This window comes from Bufo gargarizans, chromosome 2, assembly GCF_014858855.1.
Source record: "Bufo gargarizans isolate SCDJY-AF-19 chromosome 2, ASM1485885v1, whole genome shotgun sequence".
Classification (NCBI taxonomy): domain Eukaryota; kingdom Metazoa; phylum Chordata; class Amphibia; order Anura; family Bufonidae; genus Bufo; species Bufo gargarizans.
In genome coordinates, this window is record NC_058081.1 from 274,306,925 (window position 1) to 274,329,792 (window position 22,868).

General features: G+C 43.5%; 1 protein-coding gene across 1 annotated transcript in view; it reads right to left on the reverse strand.

The window, feature by feature from the left end:
• The window catches only part of CAV1 (caveolin 1), a 58,894-nt gene that overhangs the window by 16,393 nt on the left and 19,633 nt on the right, over nucleotides 1–22,868 (reverse strand). The window contains exon 2 of the mRNA XM_044280297.1: nucleotides 21,933–22,094. Within this exon, the coding sequence (XP_044136232.1) occupies nucleotides 21,933–22,094 (162 nt within the window). The remainder of the gene's footprint in view (nucleotides 1–21,932; nucleotides 22,095–22,868) is intronic.

Here is a 22,868-nt window from a genome sequence, read left to right on the forward strand (position 1 = left end):
ACTGGTGACAAAGCCTCTGATTTAAACACAGGGTGACTTATTATTATTTTTTTGGTCATTTTAGTATTCCTTTACAGCAGCTCCAGTGGGACCTAAACACCGGTGCCCTCATATTAATGAACTATGGCTTCCCCTGCCCTTCTTTGGCTGATTGCCAGTTTCCTTCTTATATTGTGTATAGAAAGAAAGCTGTCAATCAGCATCAGAAGGAATATAATAACTCCTGAGTATGTGCAACACACTGAGCGTAGTCTAGTACTAGTGTCCTGCTTGAGCTCTTCAACAGCGGTGTCACCCACCGTTAAATCAGAGTCTCTGTCACTAGTTTATTCTGCCCTCAGAATCTATTTAAAAAGGCATTTGCTGATTGGAGCATCAACTAATCCACCAATCCACTAGCTAATTTCTAGTCACTTGTTTCATATTTTTTATATTTTTATCAAAGGATGCTAGCAATTGCACAATAAGTATATATTAACCAATCTGTTTTCTTAATGGTGCTTTACAGTACCCCAGAGGACTACTTCAAAGGGTTAATTATTGCCAAAAAATAACTGTGATTTATTGTTGAAGCATTTACTTCTTTATGCACTGTGTTATAATAATAGCCATGTATGGGCAATATAGGGTTAATATTGGCAGACTGCTTAAGTCAACAAGGTGATTGACTTAGTCCACCCCTTGGCTAATGAAGGAGTCTAGTCTAATCAGATCTACAGGAAGGACATGTGTGAGAGAGTTCCTGCAGACCAGGCCCAAATCCAGTGAACCTCTGTCTCTGAGACTACAGCTGCCAAAGGAGCAACATTACCATCACAGTAGCCTTGAATGAAAGAGGCCAGACATCTTAGAAGGTCCAGAACCAACCAGGCCATGCAAGATAACATCAGTAAGGTATTCACTTGTTTATGGCATGAGATGTTACCGCTGTGGAAAGGATTATTGCCTCCAGCATCTAACACATTTTGAGATGGATTAGCATACTGTGTCTGAATTCTGCACCCCTCAGTCTGGGAACTGTAGAAGTAGTCAATAGGAATTAAAGGGGTTCTGCACTTTCATTTAACTGATGATCTATCCTCTGGATAGATCATCAGCTTCTGATCGGCGGGGGTCCGACACCCGGGACCCCCGCCGATCAGCTGTTTGAGAAGGCAGCGGCGCTCCAGCAGCGCCGCGACCTTCTCACTGTTTACCGCCGGGCCGCCCGCCCACTGACATCACGACTTGTATCAACTAGAGTGGGCGCGGCTAAGCTCCATTCAAGTGAACAGAGCTTAGCCGCGCCCACTCTAGTTGATACAAGTCGTGATGTCAGTGGGCCGGCGGCCCGGCGGTAAACAGTGAGAAGGCCGCGGCGCTGCTGGAGCGCCGCTGCCTTCTCAAACAGCTGATCGATGGGGGTCCCGGGTGTCGGACCCCGGCCGATCAGAAGCTGATGATCTATCCAGAGGATAGATCATCAGTTAAATGAAAGTGCAGAACCCCTTTAAATTGGATGCCCGTGGTTATGTTGGAGAGAATAGATAGTGTCTTTAGAAAAAGATGTCTGTGAAGGTTCTCATTTATCCAGGTCATGGTATATATCTGTAAAGAATAAATCAAGGCAACTGGACGTACTGTAGATTTCTTGAAAACGTTTCACTTGTTCTTCCAACGAGCTTTCTCAATTCTAAATTCAGAATTGAGAAAGCTCGTTGGAAGAACGAGTGAAACGTTTTCAAGAAATCTACAGTACGTCCAGTTGCCTTGATTTATTCTTTACAGATATTTAGAAAAAGAGTACTACAACTACAATCATTGTTGCTACCCATACACCACTATTGGGAGATTTTACTGTGATCTACTTTGGAACTGTGTCTTTTACTGCCATATGTACTACTACTCCTATCATCAAACCAGTAAAGAAAAATTTTAGCTATTGCCATCAGTGGGTCTGATTATTGATTTCATCATCCAGCCCTGCATCTACCTTGCATCCAGCCAAACTATTCACTATCAGGGGAATCCATCTACCATCAGTCGGAAGCCACTCTGAACTTTGAGTATTACCACCACCATCTTGGCCACCACCACTCCCTTCCTCAGTTTGCTGCCCATGTCAAGAATGTTTTGAAAAGACTCGGAAAGTATACAGGAAAGATTCCTCTTCCCCTTTTTTGAATACACTTCTGGTGTTGGCTTCAAAAACTGCATAAAAATGGCAGAAGCTTGGCTAATAGCGAAGAACTTAACAGCTATGGGGAAAACAACTTCCCTACAGTTACTATTACATAACATCAGCTTCTCTGTTCAACCCCATTTATGTATTTGAGAAAGAAATTAGATTTTATCATGATTGTTCTCCTGTCTTATCCAAATCATTTTGCATTGCAAAAAGAAAGCATTTGGGTAACAGATGTACACCAGTAAAAGCAGCTCCAAAGGTAAAGCACCACTTCACTGCTCTGTTAAAGGGGTTGTCTTACTTCAGTAAGTGGCATTTATCACGTAGAGAAAGTTAATACAAGGCACTTACTAATGTATTATTATTATCCATATTGCTTCCTTTGCTGGCTGGATTCATTTTTGTATAAAATGGAAATGTAATGGAAAAATGAATCCAGACAGTAAAGGAAGCAATATGGACAATCACAATACATTAGTAAGTGCCTTGTATTAACTTTCTCTACATAATAAATGCCACTTACTGCAGTGAGACAACCCCTTTACCCTAAGTTCACACCTGAGCGTTTTACAGCGCGTTCAAACGCGCTGTAAAACGCTCAACACATGAAAACCAATGCTTCCCTATGGGAATGGTTCTCACCTGGGCGTTTTACAGCGCGTACGATCGCGCTGTAAAACGCCCGACGCATAATCAAGTACTTGAGCTTCTTTGGGGCGTTTTGACGCGCGTTTGTGGCCATAGGACACTGCAGTCAATGACACAAACGCGCGTCAAACGCGCGTTTACTATTACAAAAAACGCGCATAAAAACGCGCGACAAAAACACGCATAAAACGCGCGTTTGAGAAACGCTCAGGTGTGAAAGCAGGGTTAAGGCATGTTTCACATGGTCAGCATTTTGCACAGTGTTTTTCATTAGTATTTATAAACCAAAACCAGAAGTGGATCCAAAACACAGAGGAGGTGTATGTCTTTCCAATATGCTGCACTATTTCACTGTAGGCTCCACTCCTGATTTTGGCTTATAAATTCTGATGCAAAATACTGACCATGTGAAAGAGGCTATAAACTAAAAAAAAATGTATAATGGAAAGATTTTTTATAATTTTTGCATTTCCAGCCAAATCCTACTCCTACCTCAAAATTCTGCCTTCTGGTCAGTATTGATAAGCCAAAACCAAGTGTGGAACGTACAGAGAAAAAGATATGTACCTCCTCCATATGTTGTTCCCCTCTCTGGTTATAGCTTATGAATGCTCATGCAAATCACTGACCTAAGAGGCCACTCTCACACAGCAGTATTTTGGTCAGAATTCTGCAGGATTTCTTAGGCCCAAAGAAGTCGAAGGACGCATTCCGCATATAAATCAGAAGCATTTTCTGGGCTAAGCCTTGAACATGGGGTGCCTAACAGCAGTTTTTCGAGTAACTTGTACATGTGCTTTGGTATTTCAGCCAAATTATTGACAGTATAAGCTTTTAAATACATTATGCATTTATACATTTCCCTATGCCTTTCATATTTTCATTTTGTGTATGAAGTCAAAAAGCGGCATTGTTAGCTTTATTTTACTGCAAAGCATTTTTTAACAAAACTGTTTTTCATTACTACATTTTCATAAACACATTGAACGATTTTGGGGGATGGTTTCTTTCCTACGGATTCAAGTTCCAACTAACAAAATCCAGTACATTTGCCTGCAGCTGCCTAACAACTGTTTGGGAAAACTCGACTCATAAATGAGGCACTGCAGAAAATTGGAACAAGTAGGTGTAAGTGATTAGTGAAAAAAATGGAAACTGACTCATGGTAATGGAAAACTATGGTTGAATTACAGTCTGTTGTATATGAAAGAGCTTCTACTAGCACACAAGAAAAATTCTCTAGAAGCTGGCAAATGTGTGTGAATGAGTAGAAAAATGCTAGCAATGGCTATCTAGGCAAGCAGGGCAACTTCATACTGCAATATGGTGACAAAATGATTTTTACCTTAAAGGGGCTGTCCAGAATTTCTTTATTTTCTTAAATTCCACCCCACCCAATGCTGTCTGTGAAGGAACTGTACTTATCTGCCACTTGGTTCTGTCTCTGTGGGTCCTAGGCTGTCTTCATTGTACTTCCAGTTAAGACATGTAACCTTCCTGTATAGACAGGGTCATCTGCGCCTCTGCAGCCCATGACTGACCTCAGCGGCGACATGTCCCTGCCGCTTTATTGAAAGGGTCAGACATCTCGCCCTAACAATATTGCGCCTCTGCCACGGGTCTAAGTAGCCGCTCAAGCGCAAAGGCTCAGCTTCTGATGCTAGAGCAGCGGCTGTTCATGCACTGGCCTTGAATGGGGCTGAGCTGCACCTAGCCCATGTGACGTAATATCACTGACCTAGGAAGAGGCACCCTGAGAAACGAGGCGGTGGTGCTGGGAGTCAGTCCGCTACCGATCAGCTATTGATGACCTATCCTGAGACTAGGTAACCAGTATTAAAAATATTCGGACAACTCCTTTTTATACACAGTTTTTAGGATAACAGGCTGAACTGGACGGATGTATGTTTTTTTTTGTAGCCTCATAAACTATGTTACTTACAGCAAACTTTTAATTTGATTTTTTTCAATAGGGCTTCTTGTGTTAGGGTCCATTCACACATCCATATGTGTTTTGCAGATCCACAAAACATGGACACCGGCAATGTGAATTCCGCATTTTGCGCCGGCACTTAATAGAAAATGCCTAATCTTGTCCGCAATTGCAGACAAGGATAGGACATGTTCTATAATTTTTTCGGGAACGGAATTGTGGACCCGGAAGCGATGATCCGCATTTCCGGATCCGGACAGCACATAGTGTGGCCCCATAGAAATGAATGGGTTCGCAATTCCGTTTTGCAAAATGCGGAACAGAATTGTGGACGTGTGAATGGAGCCTTAAATGTCAATTTAAAATTTGCTGCCGCTGTTTAATGCAATAGGTTTCAGATTAACGTTCACTATGTGCATAATAATTTATCTATAAAGCTATTTTTATTTTAAAAAAAAGTGTCCTAATCTAATCTAAACTTCCCAGTCAACATTGTCAACTGAGAGTTTTCGGAATTACAACCTGTTACAATGTAACATAAAGCCATGGTATGAACACCGACAGAAAAATACACGTGTAATGGGATAACTCATTTTTAGTTTTTACTAGATACATTTTTATAAAAGTATAAATATTCTGAATTATTATAGCATGAACATGAAGTTCTAGATCAATGTGCTATCTTTATATTGAACCTGCCTGTTTAAAAATGTGTAATATTTATAATAAAATTCATAATACACAAAGAAACACATAAAGAGAAGAGTAAGACAATGTTTGCCAAAAGAACGGCCTGGAAGCACAATCATTCCTCACGCTAAGGATCTTAGTGCCACGTAGCTGTGAGCAATTTCTCTATTTGGAAGAACACTATTTAGTTTTATGGAAAACCTGAGTCACGGCATCAGTTTTTTAATTGAACCATTTCATATTTATGGATTTCCAATGTGTTCCTTCCCTGTGAAATGATAATTCCACTGACTATATTGCATATTCACCAGATGGAAGAGGTAGAATGGAATAGGCTTTCGTCATTGGTTAGAATCAATGAGAGGTTCATGGTTCTCTTCTTTTCTACAGCAGAAGCAAGCGCAGCTCTGCCTAGTTGTAAACACGGTGCTCCTCTTCTGCAGGGAATTCCTGTAAACTTCTCTTAGGCTACTTTCAATACAACAATCTGCATCTGTTATAAACGGATCCGCTTGTATTATCTTTAACATAGCCAAGACGGATCCGTCATGAACTCCACTGAAAGTCAATGGGGACAGATCCATTTTCTATTGTGTCAGAGAAAACAGATCCGTCCCCATTGACTTGCATTCTGCTCCACATCCCAGGACAGATGCTGCGGTTTGCTCTCTGGTATGAGAACGAAACGCATTTTGGAGCACTCCATTCTGTTCAGTGACGTTTTGTCCCCATTGACACAATGGAGGTGGTTTTTTTTTCCGGTATTGAGACCCTATGACGGATCTCAATACTGGAAAATGAAAACGCTGGTGTGAAAGTAGCCTTAGTTCTACACATTAGAATTGTGGCAACACTCAATGAGCCCTTAGGCCTCATGCACACAAACGTATTTCCTTTCCGTGTCCGTTCCAGACTGTATACGAAACCATTCATTTCAATGGGTCTGCTAAAAAGTTACTCAGTGTGCATTCTGTTTCCATATGTCCGTATTTCCGTTCAGCAAAACAATAGAACATATTATTGTTTGCATTACGGACAAGGATAGTACTGTTCTATTAAAGGACCGGCTGTTCTGTTCCACAAAATACGGAATGCACAAGGACGTCATCCGAATTTTTTGCGGATCCGTTTTTTGTGGACCGCAAAATACATACAGGCGTGTGCATGAGGCCTTAGGCATAGTTCACACTTCACTTATTTGGTCAATGAGTTCCATCAGTGATTGTGAGCCAAAACCAGGACTGGAACCTCCACACACATAAGGTATAAAGGAAAGATCTGCTCCTGTTCTGTGTGTAGACCCGCACCTGGTTTTGTCTCAGAATCACTGATGGAAATCACTGACCAAATAAGTGAAGTGTGAACTCGGACTCAGGCCTCATGCACATGGCCATTGTGCGGGCGTTCCGTGCATTGGGGACCACAGTTTGCGGTCCCCAATACACGGGCAACATCCGTGCGGCGGCCGGGACCGATCGAGACCCATTTAACTTGAATGGGTCCGTGGTCTTTCCGCACCAGAACATGTTCTATTTTTTTGCGATGCGGAGGCACAGACAGAAACATCACGGAAGCACTCCGTAGTGCTTCCGTGGGGTTCCATGCCTCCATTCCGCACCGCAGCTCCGGATTGCGGACCCATTCAAGTGATGCGGGGAGCACACATCCGGTGCCCGCATATTGCGGACCTGCTGTGTATGTCCGTGTGTATGAGGCCTTAGGAAGGCACATTTTATACAGTTGGTTATATAGTGCCCGCATATTCTGCAGCCCTGTATAGAGATTGCCACTAGTTACATCAGTCCATGTCCTTATGGGGTTCATAATCTAAGTTCCCTAGGGCCAATTTCATAGTCTGCTGTATGTTTTTGGAGGGTGGAAGGTGTTAGAGTGCTGGGCAAATATGGGGAAAACCTACAAACTGTGGATGTTGTTCGATATGAACCCAGAACCTCTTGCTGAAGGGAACAAATACTGTAACATGCCAGGACAAATGAATGCTACAGTCTGGTTGCTCCAGGCAACACCTCTACAGTTTTTGGGGAAATTTATCAAAACGGGTGCAAAGGAAACCTGGTTTAGTTACCCATAGCAACCAATCAGATTCCACCTTTCATTTTTCAGAGCTCCTTTGGAAAATGGAAGGATGAATCTGATTGGTTGCTATGGGCAACTAAGGCCGTTTTCCTTTGCACCAGTATTGCTAAATCTCTCCCTTTGTCTAGACCAGTTTTAGTGGTAAGGTCTGGCACTGCTTTCAACAATGTGTTGATCAGTACTCTGATGCTAAGGAGCAGCTGAGAATATTTTTAATGCTTGTATGGGAAGATATAAAGAAACCTGAATCAGCACTTCAATGCGTATACACTGTACATTTACTCCTAGCTTATATATCTCAAAACAGAGTGTCTCTAAAGATGATCTGTCACCAATTTTTTGGTAAAGAATACTTGTATTCTCCAATATAAATTGACAAGTGAGTATTACCATCCTTCTTGTGAACGGGATGTGTCCCTACGGTTTGCTACTGCCAGCATTGATTGGTCAGTGTCAGAATATGGATGGATATACCCCGACCTGGTAACCTGTTGTCAAGTTATTCATATATTTCTAGGAGGAATAACAGAGGCAGGCACAAAGAGTTCTGAGAAACAATTTTTATTTCATGAGACATATACTGTAGAAATCTTTCCCAAAATGGGTGGTGACAATCCTTTTTTAAACAGAATGTGAACTGCATTTGCCTTTTAAATCTTGGTTTTCAGGTTTGGTAATGGACCTGGATGTTTAGTTTACTAAAGGGATTGTCTTGTATCAATGAAACTTCGGAGGAAGGCAGGACTGTGTTAACCCTTAGTGACCACCCATATGCTTTTTTCACGGAGGTCACTAAAGGGCCTTAGGCTGGTCCTCTATATAATAACTAACCACTGCATGGGGGTTTGACTCTGGCATGAGAGCTGGGCTCCTGCTCTTACAGTCCAGACTGACAGAAATGTTGATCCGGGCTGTTTAACCTATTAGATGCCGCGGGCAATAGCACCCACTGCATGTAAGCAGATACAGAGGGAGCGGACTCTTTCTGTCTCCCATCCGCACCCCACAAATGATATTGTGTAATGCCGATGTCTGTGCACGCAGGCCGGGGCCTAGTGAAGGCCTTCCTTCAGCATATCCCAGAAGGCCACGCCTCTCTGGCGCAGTCTGCTAATGAATGTCAGTATAGCACTGACCAGTGGCGTAACTAGAACTGACTGGGCCCCACACCAAATTATTGAATGGGGGCCCCCCCCCTCACGGGCAACTTCTTCAAACCCCCCCCCCATGCAAGCCCCAGTCCTGCAGCTAGTCAAAAACATTCACTCAGACCAGGCCCGGCTGTGACTTTGTCCGTTTCCCACACATATACTGCATATCATGTCACTGTATATAATACTATTGTGGGGGTCCTTTTACAATTTAGTCCTCATCTTAGGTGGGCCCCTTTTGAGTTCAGGCCCCGCAGTAGCTGCGTCCCCTGTCTCCACTATAGGTACGCTCCTGCCTTTCACAATATTACAGCTATACACACTATACAATGCCAATAAAAAGGTCTGTTACCATAATTACAAGAAAAATGCAAAAAAAAAGTACTCAAAACAAATATAAATAGGGAGAGTTTACATTTCCGTTCTTCTGATGTGTCAAATGGATCCTGTTGCATCCGTTATGCACATTTGGCATCCGTTTGAGCCATTTCTGAGATCTGTTCTATCAGACAGAAAAAAGTACTGCGTACAGGAGTTTTCTTTCTGTCTAAAAAACGGATCTCAGGTAGAAATGGCTCAAACGGATGCCAAATGTGCATAACGGATGCAACAGGATCCATTTGTTTACAGGATCCTTTTTTCTGTTCTTCTGACGGATCAGAAGAACCGAAAATGAAATGGAGATGTGAACTCTTGCTTGAATACACAGAATAAAATAGCATAACCAATTTCAAGCAAGTACAGGAATAGCATCCACTGGGCAGTGTATTTCCCCTATGCCTCCTCAGTATGGGGCTGAATGTATAAATACACACAGACATTCAGTATATAGTCTTAGGCCTATTTCTCATTTCACATATGCATTGAAATTTCCACCAAATGCCTCCACTGGTGAGAAAACTAGGTTCTGTTATATATATATACAGTATAATAGATAGGAGATAGATGATCACACACACACCTTTCACATACACTTGCCTTTTAGGCAGGCTAGATGGATTTGTCAGGCTGTGGAGGATCCAGAAGAGTTTCTAACCCCCCGAGCACATGGCTGGGTGTCTCCTCCTCAGAGAGCAGTGCAGCCCCCTCACTGTGTCCCGACGCTGACAGCAGAGCAAAGAGCACTACTGCCCTGCCGTAATATGACCGTAAGTGAAGAGGAGCAAAAGGGGGGGGGAGTTCTTAAGGAAGCTCCAGGGAGATTTTTTTAAGGTAGCAGCTGCTGACAAGAGCTGCTGTTATCGTCAGTGCGGCCCTCCACTATACGCTGCCTGCTGCCTGTGAGGCCAGAAGTTTACATCATAGTACATGCAACCCTGCCCTGCTGACACCCCTGCTACTGCTCCCGGGCCCCTTCTAAGCTCAGGGCCCCGAAGCAACTGCTTCCCCTGCTTCCCTGATAGTTACGCCCCTGGCACTGACAGTAAAATACATTGCATTGCACAAACAGTGCAGTGTAATTTAAAAGGGATCAAAACATTGCCTATTATAGTCCCCTTGTGGGACTAATAAATGCTGGGTGCCGGCTCTCAGGGGGGTGCCAGAAGCAATGAGCACTCCCATCAATACAGATGGAAGCACTCATTGCTTTTCTCTTTATAAGATGCAGTGCATCTTATAAAGGGAATACTAGTGAGCGCTTCCATAATGGATGCGCTCACTAGTCTGCAGGAGGGGGAGGAGAGAAGCGCTGTGAGTGCTGTACAGTACTTAACCCTCCTCCTGCCTGCTCTTCTCAGGTCCCGCGCTGCTGTGTCCTGGCTGCCTTCAGCGTCAGGACATACAGAGCGCACTCTGACCTGACGCTGCAGGAGGTCAGGTGACTGCAGCGCTGGCCCTGAGAAGAGAAGACAGCCAGGACAGGGAGAGTGGCGGCAGGAGAGGTAAGTATTATTTTACAGTCTGATCTGAGGTCTGATATCTGGAGGTCTAATGGGGGTCTGGAGTGGAGTGACTGTGTGGGACAGGAGGTCTGACTGGGGGGGTCTGGAGGTCTGACTGGGGGTCTGGAGTGGTCTAATGGGGGTCTGGAGGTCTGACTGGGGGGATTGGAGGTCCGACTGGGGGGTCTAGAGGTCTGACTGGGGGTCTGGAGGTCTAATGGGGTTGGATATGGGGGTCTGGAGTGGAGTGACTGTGTGGGACAGGAGGTCTGACTGGGGGGGTCTGGAGGTCTGACTGGGGGTCTGGAGTGGTCTAATGGGGTCTGCAGGTCTAAAGGGGGTCTGGAGGTCTAATGGGGTCTCGAGGTCTGATATGGGGGTCTGGTCTGAGGTCTGATATGTGGGTCTGGAGGTCTGATATGGGGGTATGGAGGTCTAATGGGGGTCTTATATGGGGGTCTTATCTGAGGTCTGATATTGGGTCGGGGTCTTACATGGAGGTCTAATGGGGTCTGATCTGAGGTTTAAAACTGGGGTCTTATATGGGGTCTGACATAGACGTCTAAAGGGGGTTTGGTCTGAGATGGGGGAGATCTCATTTAGGGTTTTATATGGGGGTCTGATCTGAAAGGAAGGAGGAATTTTTTTTGTACTAGAGCACAAAATAAAGGGTTGTACCCTTTATTTTGGTACCAGTATTTTCAGGGGGACTGTTTCTGCAGGACAGTATTGGGAAGCACAGTATACACAGTATTGGGGGTGGCAGTATGGGGTGTTGATAAGGTGAGGAGGAGGATGGAAAAGTAGGAAAGTAAGATGTCTGTTTGTTAAACTCTGCATAGACGATGCGCGGCTGAAAGAAGTCACCATGGTGGTCTGGTCTAACAGGAAAAGAGGAGAAAAGAGAATATCTACATCAGAGAAGAGAAGTCACTGGATGTAAGAGGTACATATGTGGGGCTGTATGATCCTGTATGTTCTGTAGCGCTCATCACTGCAAATGCTACAGCGAGCAGGTGAACAGAACAGAGAAAGCAGCTCTCATATGAGCGCTGCCCTCTCTTCAAACAGGTGGGGGGTGGGGGCACAATGGGCATTTCTGCTATGGAGGGGGCACAGAGCCAGAGGGCATTATTACTGTGAAGGGGACACAATGGGGATTATTACTGTGAAGGGGACACAATGGGGATTATTACTGTGAAGGGGACACAATGGGGATTATTACAACTGTGAAAGGGGCACAGAGAGGGCATAACTACTGTAAGAGGGGCATAATGAGGGCATAACTACCGTGAGGGGGGCATAATGAGGGCATAACTACTGTTATGGGACACACATCTGTACAAAACTACTGTGATAGTTATACAATGAGGGCAATACTACTGTCAGGGGGCACAATTCTTAATTTAATTTTAAAGTATTGGGGGGTGCCATAGAAAGGACATGCCCTGGGTGGCAAACACCCTAGGTACGCCACTGTGTATTGCCACATCAATAATGAGCAACACTACACAATTATCATGTAATTTATCCTGTATGGTGAATGCCACAAAAGAGAAAATGCCAGAATTCTTGCATTTTGCTTATTTGCCACAAAAAAACGGAATCAAAACCGATCAAAAAACCATTATCATCAGACTAACCCAGAGAATAAAGTGATCACGTTATTTATGACAAAAAATTAATGCTACAAAATTTATAACGCAAATCTCGAAGGCAGTATTGTTGTTTTTTTTCTATTCCCCTCCCAGAGTTAAGAAAAAATAATCAGTAAGTTATTCCTTGGTCATTTAAAACATAAAACAGACCGGTCACTAAGGGGTTAAAAAAACACAACTATCAAAACACCCTCCATTCCAACACCATGCCTCCTTGCAGTCTGTGACAGACCAGAAGTAAGGGGGCCTGTTCTTGTTACAAGACTGCTGCAGCCAATCCATGGGGTTAGGCAGTGATGTGCCATTCTTTCATACAAAACCTTCAAGGCCCATGAGTGGTTCCAGCAGGCTGGTGACCAAGAACAGGTAGGAGTTAAAACAGTCCTGCTTTCCTTCAGAGTTTGCAGGGCTGAAACTGAGGGCATTTTAAATATACTCTTTAAATGTTTAGACACTCACTCTAGTGCTTTCACTTCTGAGTCTAGGACACCAGTTTAGTTGTAACTATAATGGAGAGGACCTACCAAATCCTGGAAATACAAATCAAACCAGTAACCAGCACTTGCCCTGCTGGGCCCTTCCCAAAAAACCAACAAGCATTTTCCGGAGACCCCACCTCTGGATATGAATACTACAAATGTGCACAGGCAACTACGCTCCATTACCTGCTAGCACTTGCTGAAGGTTGGACCTTGGTGGGCTTCCATTATTCCACTTCTCCCCACTCTGAAGTAGTCCTATTTGCTGCTAATAGGCTCTGTGTTTCTTTATGTTGTTTGAATCCATCAACCAGTCAGTTCAAGTAATCCAAGGGAGGGTGCCCTGGCCGGCGGTTGTCTCTCCTACTATTGAACTTCCCTGAGCTGTGTGATATTAAGTATGAAAGGCTGAAAAGGCCAAATAGCGTCCTACATGTTTGGAGTTCCTTCATCTGAAGTGCATAAGAGTTATGGCCTCCTTGACCTTGTGATGCCACACAGCATGGGGAAATTTGTTAGTGTCTAACTCTAGGAGGGATAGAACTGGAATAATTGAAAGCCCACCAAGTTCCAACCTACAGCAAGTATACACATGTGGTGGAGCGCAGTTGTGTGTACTATATCAATTACCCCACCAGCCACGTGTTATTGACTTTATCATTATCACATCTGTAGTGTCCATATCCAGAGGCAGTGTCTCTGTAAAATGCTTGTCAGTGTTTTGTGAAGGTCACATCAGTATGAGTATACCAGCAATGGACTGATGATTACTGTGGGTCATCTTGAGTGGGATTAAAACATTTTTATAGCAGGACCATCACAAAGCCCATCTCTCATGCCAGATTCACCCCATGCAGCGGTTAGTCTTTATATGGAGGACCAATCTCAGAGTATCATTTCATCTGGATGACCCCTTTAATAAATATCGCAATCTAATATAAATAATCTAATCTGATGCTGTCTCTGCTGCGCTCACACAGGTAGCAGGCTCTTCCACTGGGGTCCCGACCAGATGTGTACCCCAGTCTTTCTGTTGAGCTGCATAATAGTAAATGCAACTTCACAGATGGCGGTATCAGTGGTGCAACGGAGGGGTATGACTACATACTAACTAAACTATAATTCTTCCACAGCACAGAAGAAAGGACTAATTTCCTAAAAAGCTCAAAGAACCCGTTTACAAATGTGGCTTTGACTAAACATGCTTATTCTGCCAATGAGTTTTAGCTTGGCAGTTGGCATTTAACATCAGAACGGCAGAGTGGGAAGCTGACAATACAGAATCCAGGGCCCATTGTCCTAGGCACAGGCACGTTTACTTATTTAGCAAATATTTTCCCCCAGTGTCGCACTTCTGTAACAGTTCACTTGGAAAGAATGTCTCTAATGAACAAGACAATCAGTATAGCTGCTACTATTTGCCTGCGAATTAGAAGAGCATTTTCAGTTGTATCAGGTCCCTGCTAGACCACAGAATGGAGACCTACATTGCACCTCCACCACAGTCCGCATATAGGTGCAATAGTTGTTAATCGTTTGAGAGGCATTCCTTCGCCGCTACTTGTAGTCTATAGGAGCTCTACACAGAAACAGCAACGCAATGAGAAATTTCTCATTCAAAGCCCTCAGAGAACCTGAGAAAACAGGAATTGTGGCACACGCCATCAGATGTTGTAGTATGGAGGTAGATTTGCCCTGAAGCACGTCCATAAGGCCTCAGCCCCTGCTGTGGGCTGCAAATAGCGGCACGGGCACTGAACGTGTGTCTGCTGTCTGCAGATGCGGACCAGTTCACTTGAATGGGGTCCGCGATCTGCATCCGACGCGCTGCAAAAAAGTACTGCATGGAAAGAAAACTCTGTAGTGCTTCCATGACTCCGTTCCACACCACACCTTCCGGATTGCAGACCCAGTCAAGTGAATGGGTCCGCATCCGTGATGCGGTGCACAAACAGCCGGTGCCCGTATATTGTAGACCCACTGTTTGCGGGCCACAATACGGGCACTGCCTGAGTCCTAATACAGTATTGCATGGAGTCAGTAGGCAGTAAGTAGCACATGGAGTGCTCCCGCCATTTCCTGTCCTGCAGAGCAGTAAGTATTTACTCTATGTGCTGACTAGCTGCATTTGCTGCTGAGAAAAAACGGACAAGAATAGGACATGACTTATCATTTTTGAGGGGCCACGGAACGGAGCAACGGATGCGGATAGCACATGGAGTGCTATACAGATCTTTTGCGGCCCCATTGAAGTGAATAGGTCCGCACCCGAGCCGCAAAAAATGCAGAACCAAACCACTGTCATGTGAACAGAAGTTAAGCTGCAGTACCCCTGTGCGGCCACTACACAGTCCACTGGTTCCATCCACTGTATAGTTGCCTCAATCAGATAACTGGTGGGGGTGACAGGCCCACCACTGATCTGATGTTGATATCTTATCCCGAGGATGGGTCATCACTATCTATGTACTGGAAAAAACGTTTAACTACACTGAAAAGCGCTGTCAGCTATGCCGTTCAATACAGTGGAATCCTGCAAAGAAAGAAAAAATTATTGTATATGTCAAGTGCACATCTCAAACAGGTAGAGACTAAGATCTATATAAGTAGTAGCTGGGACAAATTTGATCAATTCACATAAAATTAGAGAATGTGAGCAATTCATTTGTTTTGCTGCTTCTACCTTATTGATGTCAAACCACAGAACCCATAAAATGTTTCAAAAAACAATGCCACGTTGTTACTCAAGAAAATAGTACTGAAGATCATATAAAAGATATACAGCATGAATGGGGAGCATGGCTAATGTTGGAGCTCTGCTCACATTGTTATATGGCCAGATACATAGCTCGCATTAGGTCACGCTACACTTGAAAAACAACAAATAATCAGTATAGAAGTATTTTTGACAATGGTTAATTGTCCCTAAAATGAGCTTAACTGTCAATCAGGGGCATTCTTATACTCCTATAATACTGACATAGAGTGCGCCCCTTAACCCCTTCCTGACACAGCAATTTCCATCTTTGTTTTTTACTCCCTGCCTTCCGAGAGCCATAACTTTTTTATTTTTCCATTCATATAAGACGTGTGAGGGCTTGTTTTTTTGTGGGACAAGTTGTACTTGCAAATGGCACCATTTACTTTTTCATATGATGTAGATGAAAGCTGGAAAAAAATTCTAAATGTAGTGGAATCTGGAAAAAAAAACACAATCCCACCATTGTGTTATGGGTTTCATTTTTATAGCATTCCTATGTGGTAGGAATGGTGCATTATCTTCATTCTCCCAGTCAGTATAATTACAGGGATATCAATTTTTTTAATAGTTTTTCTTGTGTTTCAATACTTAAATAAAAAAAACAATAAGGTGGAGATTTATCAAACTGGTGTAGAGTAGAACTGGCTTAGTTGCCCATAGCAGATTGGTTGCTTTCATTTTCCAAAGGAGCTGTGAAAAACGAAAGGTTGAATCTGATTGGTTGCTATGGGCAACTAAGCCAGTTATGCTTTTCACTAGTTTGATAAATCTCCACCTAAATCATTTCTTTGCATCGCCATTTTCGGACATCCATAACTTTTTTATTTTTATGTCTATGGAACTATGAGGGCTCATTTTAACAGGGGTGGTCAGTATTTTTTATTGATACCATTTTGGGGTATGTATGAATTTTTTATCACTTTTTAATTCAGGATTTTTGGAAGATGAGAAAACGGTAAATGGGCTATTTTGATTTTTTTCCATTACGCCATTGGGATAAATATTTTAATGTTTTAAAAGTAATTGCATTTTCAACGTGGTGATATTAATGATTATTATTTTTATTGTTTACTTTCATTTGTAAAATGGAGAAAGGGGACGATTGAAATTTTTATATCTTTTATATTTTTTTTATATATATTTTTAAAAACCTTTTTTTTTTACTTTTCTTTACACTTATTTTTAGTTCCCATAAGGGATTTTAACATATGATCATCTCATCACTTCTCCCAAATACTGCAATGATTTACCATTGCAGACTAAAGAAGCACTGAAAAATGAAAGATAGAATCTGATTGATTGCTATTGGCAACTAAGCCAGTTTTCCTTTACACCAGTTTTGATAACTCTCCCCCTAGGAGCACAGAGCTGCTGGTAATTAAGTGCTCAGATGGCCTGTCATAACTGACCATCGCATCGAAGGGGTCATAAGTCCATAATAAGGGCTATCGCTGTGCTGCTTAGCTCCTGAGCAGATGCCGTTTTTAAAGACCTGACATCCACCATACATGTATGCCCACTGTCAACTAGGGGTTAAAGGGATGGTTTCATGAGGACAACACTTGTCCATATGCCCTATTATGGCATATGGACATCATAAAAGGGGGGCTCCCACTTGGAATCCCTCTCCATTAGGGCTCGTTCACACAAACGTTTTTTTGCGTTCCGTATACAGGCCGTTTTTTGAGTTCTGTATATGGACCGTATTTTCACTCATTCATTCATTTCAATGGTTCCGCCAAAAAACAGGAATGTACTCCGTATGCATTTTGCTTCCGTATTTCTGTTTTTCCGTTCCGTTCAAAGATAGAACATGTCCTATTATTGCTCGCAAATCATGTTCCGTGGCTCCATTAAAGTCAATAGGTCCGCAAAAAAACGGAACACATGAAACACACTGAAAAAGCCATATGGTCGTGTGAACAAGCCCTTAGCCAGACAGGAAGAGCTGGTCTGTATGAGCAGCACCCTTTCTGGCAGACTTGAGCTGTCCTAGGGTGTCAAGCAGCTTGTTGGCGGTGCTAGGAGCACGATCCATGGCAATCTCTGCTGTGGCACCATTCTGAAAGGAGTTGTCTGTGGTTGTTAAATGCTGTGGAATTTGTTACTGTTATATAAGTGAAGATTATTATGATTATTTAAACCCTGCAAAATACAAAAAACAATACATTTGTAATAAATCTACCATTTCATTTAAAGGAGTTTTCCAGGAGAAAGACACTGATGACCTGTCCTTATGATAGTTCAATAATATCTGATTGGTGGGGCTCCGACTCACGGCACCTGTGCAATCAACTATTTGAAGAAGCCGCGTCACTTCGGAAGCACTTCAGCCACTTTCTAGGCCGGACACGTCACGTTCATTGGTCACATGGCCTTGGCACAGACCAGTCCCATTCAAGTGAATGGACCTAGGCTGCAATACCAAGCACAGCTACTATACCATGTACGGTGCTGTGCTTGGTGAGCTGTGAGCATGCCACAGCGCTCACAGGAGGCAGAGCTGGGTGATTGGTGGCATTGCCGGGTATCGGAACCCCACCGATTAGATACCAATGACCTATCCTGAGGGTAGCCCATCAACTCTCAGAAAACCCTTTTAATCGATGTTCCCGCACCTTTGGTACCAGGGTCCCCTGCTGCATCTTGTTTCAAAGAATAGCGATGACATTTTATACATGAACAGCAGAAGTCTGTAGCTGTGATGTGCCTCCATAAGGTATGTAGATAGCCATGTTTTTTCAACATTTTGCAACATTTGTCCCCCAATTTAAGAGGTTAGAAACCCCAGATAATGGAAGTAACAATAAAAATGTAAAAAAAAGTGGTGAAATTATTGTTTTTTTGCATTGAGAATCTATAAGTGCTAAATGTGCCTGTCTTGTCTTAGAGCAACTGTCAGATGCCCCCTACCTGACATTGCTAGAAGATGATGAAGTTCATGTTGTCACAGTGTGGACCTGTGGCCTCCACTGCTCAACTCACCAGCTTCTGCATTCCAGTGCCCAGCTCTCCCCTCCCTCTCTCCCATCTTTTCTGGTGGCTCAGTTATCAGGCCATGCCTCCCTTGCCCTGCCTGTAGGGCACACATTTGCTCCCTCCAACTGTTAAAAGGCCACGAACATATCTTTACCAGCCAATGGCTGGCCACCTTGGGGTACTTAAACAATAGGCTGTAGTCTGCAAAAGTGTGTGTGACGAATACCGTACCTCGACTGACATCGGACGTCAAATACGTAGAGCTAGCGAGATACGGTATAGTCACTGGTTACCAAGGCGTGATGTTACGCCTTCCCTGAGGAGCAGGTAAGGTCAGCTTGGTAAAGTGTTCACAGTCTCCTCCTGTCCTGTCCACACGGGCACAGAGAGGCAACAAGCTGAGGGAGCCTTTTTACTGCCCCAGTGAAACAGCGCTTTCTCAGCCCAGGAAGACTGCCACCAGCTTCTCGTTTGATATAAGCCCGGTCTGCTAACGGGATTATATAGGGTGAGAAACCATCCAGCAGTAGCACATAACTAGGCCGAAACACGGACGTGGGGATTTGTGATCGAGATACCAGAACAGCACAAGATTAAATTATATACTTAATTGGCTTAAGTGCTCACTAGACATAACACAATATACACAAAAAATATATACAGTGGTCTGAGTGGTAAATACAGATGGCATGGTACAACAGGGTTAAGCACAACAAAAGTCAGTTTTCCAGATGGATGAGTCCTTTGGGTGGTGATGGATAATGTGTTTCTGTAAGGCTTGGCTGTAGTCACATGGGAGACAGTGATGTCAGCCGTTTCCAGGTCCCTTCCAAACACGTATGCAGCGTGACCCCCCTTCAGAAGAAAAGACACGCCCACTTGCTGGCACAAGCCTTTTGACCTGTAGAAGGCCCCCTCTCCCCTCCCAGCCTCTAGGAGGAGTCCACTCCCCCTCTTCTAGGGCTGGCAGCAAATGAGTCACAAAACCGATTAGGGCTCATGGCTCCAGATCAGAATGTCACATGGAGGTGGTTCTGGGACCAATGGATCCGCCTGGGTTCTGGCTACCAGTAGAGTCCAAACATGGTACCGTTATTTGGTTTCTGTGGGGAGATATGTATATATCTCCCCTCCCTGGCATCCCAAACTATGGCCACGGGCCTGTTCATCGTGGCCACAGGGACACAAATATGTATCTGGTTTAAGTCTGCGATGGACAGGCGATTCATAATTCCTTACGAATCGCCGGCTCCAATATGTCTGATAATTTGATTGAACTGGGAAATGGCCTAGACCCCCTTCAGGGAAGTTTTCCTGCAGGATCCATGCTATCTGAACGGAGGTGAGAATTTGTAAACAAAGGTGGCCTGCTAGAAGTTCTCTGCTATTTGGTTAGGTTTTGAAGCAGGGCCCCCCTGTGGAGTTCACTACCTCTGCTATCTGGCTGGTGTGGGAACATGGCTGACAGTAAATAATAATCCATATTCTTTACAGGTTGGTGTGGGAACATGGCTTACAGTAAATAATAATCCATATTCCTCACAGTGTGCTATTATACATTTGTCTGTTCATGTACCGACTTCTGCCTGTTTCCTGGATTTGACTTTTCACTGCCTGACCTGACCTCTGCCTGATGTCTGTACTGATCCTGTGCTGCCCATCCCGACCTTGAATAGTTTTCTGGATATTATTTTGTGAAGTCACTGTATGTATTCTACAACCTATCTTGGCTCTTTGACTTCCTCTTTGTTTGGACTTTTGGCATGGCAGACAGTCTTGCCTAACTTTTTGAGCTGGACCATAAATGCATTCAGAGAGAGATGGGGAGTGAGTTACTCAATTTGAGCATCACACACTCCCCTAATCAATGCTATGCTCTTCTGTGGACATCTTTATCTAGGCCTATCAAGAGAACAATAAGAGCTATATATTGTTATCCGAAATCCTACACCTGATATTATAATGAAGATTAGCTTACAGATAACTTCTCCTCACAGCAGCAATAAACTGACAATTGGTTACCTACCTGAGGTCTTATCATTTGTGCTGGCTGCTACAGAAGGACAGTATTGTATAATTTATTTTCAAAAGCATAATGGCATACTACTGCCAAAGTGAAAAAGAAAACCAGGCAAAAATTCCCCCAAAAAACTGTAAATATTCAGTTTAAAAAAATACCCTTTCTGATCAAAGTAACTTTGAAATAAATGTAAAATTTCTCAAATAAATTACAACACACAATCGTATACATATAATGGGATACATTTCTATTTGCATACTTTCGTCACTTGGTGGTACTATTAAAAGAAGGTTTATATTTGGCTATAATGACCCTGGTGGCCAAAATCTAAAATGGCAGTTTCCCTATTAATGTGAAAAAAGATTATTAAAAACAGGAAAAGAGGAAAGGCCTTTACCATACTCCTCTCCTAATGTATTACCCTTATGAAGCCAAGACAGCATTGCCTTCCTCTTTGGTGCAGTCATTTGGAAGCGACATTGAATTCTTGGATATTGGCAGAGAATTTATGTCAAGGGAAATATTAAGAGATTACATTTGTGCTTCCGCCTAGATTACTCCTTGGGTAACTTTCCTAGCCCATGCCCAGGAAGGAATTTAGGGGGAGCTGTATCAAGCTTCTACACCAGAACTGGCATGGAAAAGTCCCAAATATTGGCACAAGTCCCGGTTTGCTATAAAATATGTGACTTTTTATCTTTTTGCAACACCTTCGCCACTTTTCCCAAAATTTGGGTGGGGCGGGAGGAGGCGGGCCAGGGAGTAGATTTTAGTTCTGGCACACAGGCGGCCCGACATGCGCCACAGTTATTGAGAGGACAAATTAAGGGCGGCATGAACAATTCAGGTTTTAATAGATCGACCCCTTTTATGTATATCCTAACCCCTGAACACAGAAAATCCTGTGTCCTGTAAACTACCAAAAGCACAGCCTCCAGTGACTGTATATAATAACGGTTCCTTCCACTTTAAATGTAGCTGCACAATGTGTTCTGTCACTGCATGGACTGTGCCAAGGATAAGCCTGCCCTGCCCTCCAGCAGCGGGTACTGATGGGCAGAGTACATACTACTATATATTATAAATGGATCAACAGCTAGGCATTGTACAGTACTGGCACTTGTAGTTCTACATCAGCTGGGCAGCCACAGGTTGTAGTAGTATCACTGCAGCAGCAGATATGTGTACGAGTTCTGTACTATACGGAAAGCAGAATATACTGTTATGACATTTTACAATTACAGAAAACTTTATATCTATCTCATATCTATATATCTATACTATACATATATATGTAGTTCCACAACTTAGTGCTATATACATGCATATCCCACAGCATCCTATATACGGTATATGTAAGGTAGCATAGGGTATGATATGTACAGTACACATATAACATGCTCCCACATACACATGTCAGTGATACACTGAGGACAGTCAAAGTGGCAGTGCCAGCCTCCACCCACCTTCACCACATCGTCATTCAGGTGCTTGGGGTCTCTGTTCACCAGGTTGATCTCCTTGGTGTGGACGTCTTTCTCGTTATAACTGTCATCTGCCATGACCTTGTTGTTGGGCTTGTAGATGTTGCCTTGGTCTCGGATGATGGGAGTAGTGTACAGGACACCCTGGGGTGTATCCAAGCAGAGATGGGAGACAAGAGGAAGAAAGAGAAGAGACTTTTAAGGAATGGCTAGCATGGATGGGAGGGAGCAGGCACTTGTCAGTGAGACAGAAACTTCTCCAGCTCTGCTACAAGTAAGGCTTGGTATATAAGAGATTCCAGCACCACACCACACCCCTCTGTACCGCAGCACCGGCTCTCACCAGCAGGGGTCGTCACATCGGGAAGAGTCCTCATTCCTCGGGGATTCCGAGCCCCCCACCCCTCCCAAAAAGGCAATCCCTGCCTGTCACACCCTCAGAGTTTCCATGTGAAGCAGGAATTCTAGCACATATCTCCTGCCATTAACCCCTGGATTCCCCCAGGACAAGTGTGCAGCAAAAACGAGGAAATCTTCCCTTACAATAGAAGGCTTTTCTTCTTTATGTATCAGCTATTAACCCCTTGTAACTCCTGACACATTTCCCACCACAGGTACATAGTTATAGCTCTCACTGACATCACTGTACTAAGGCTCTGTTCACATTAGTCAGCTGAGGATTAGTGCTGCATTCAAAGCCATTCTTGCCTCTACAATGATGGACACCATGATGGACCTCACTGTAAGGGCGCAGGTGCCCATTCATTTTGATTGAGTTTGTTCACACATTAGTATTATTTTACTGACAAGGGCTCTGAGAAAATCACAGACATGCATCACTTTGGCTCACAATCACTGAAATCACTGATCAAACACTGACCAAAGACTGATGTGCAAAAGCAGCCTAAGGCCTCATTC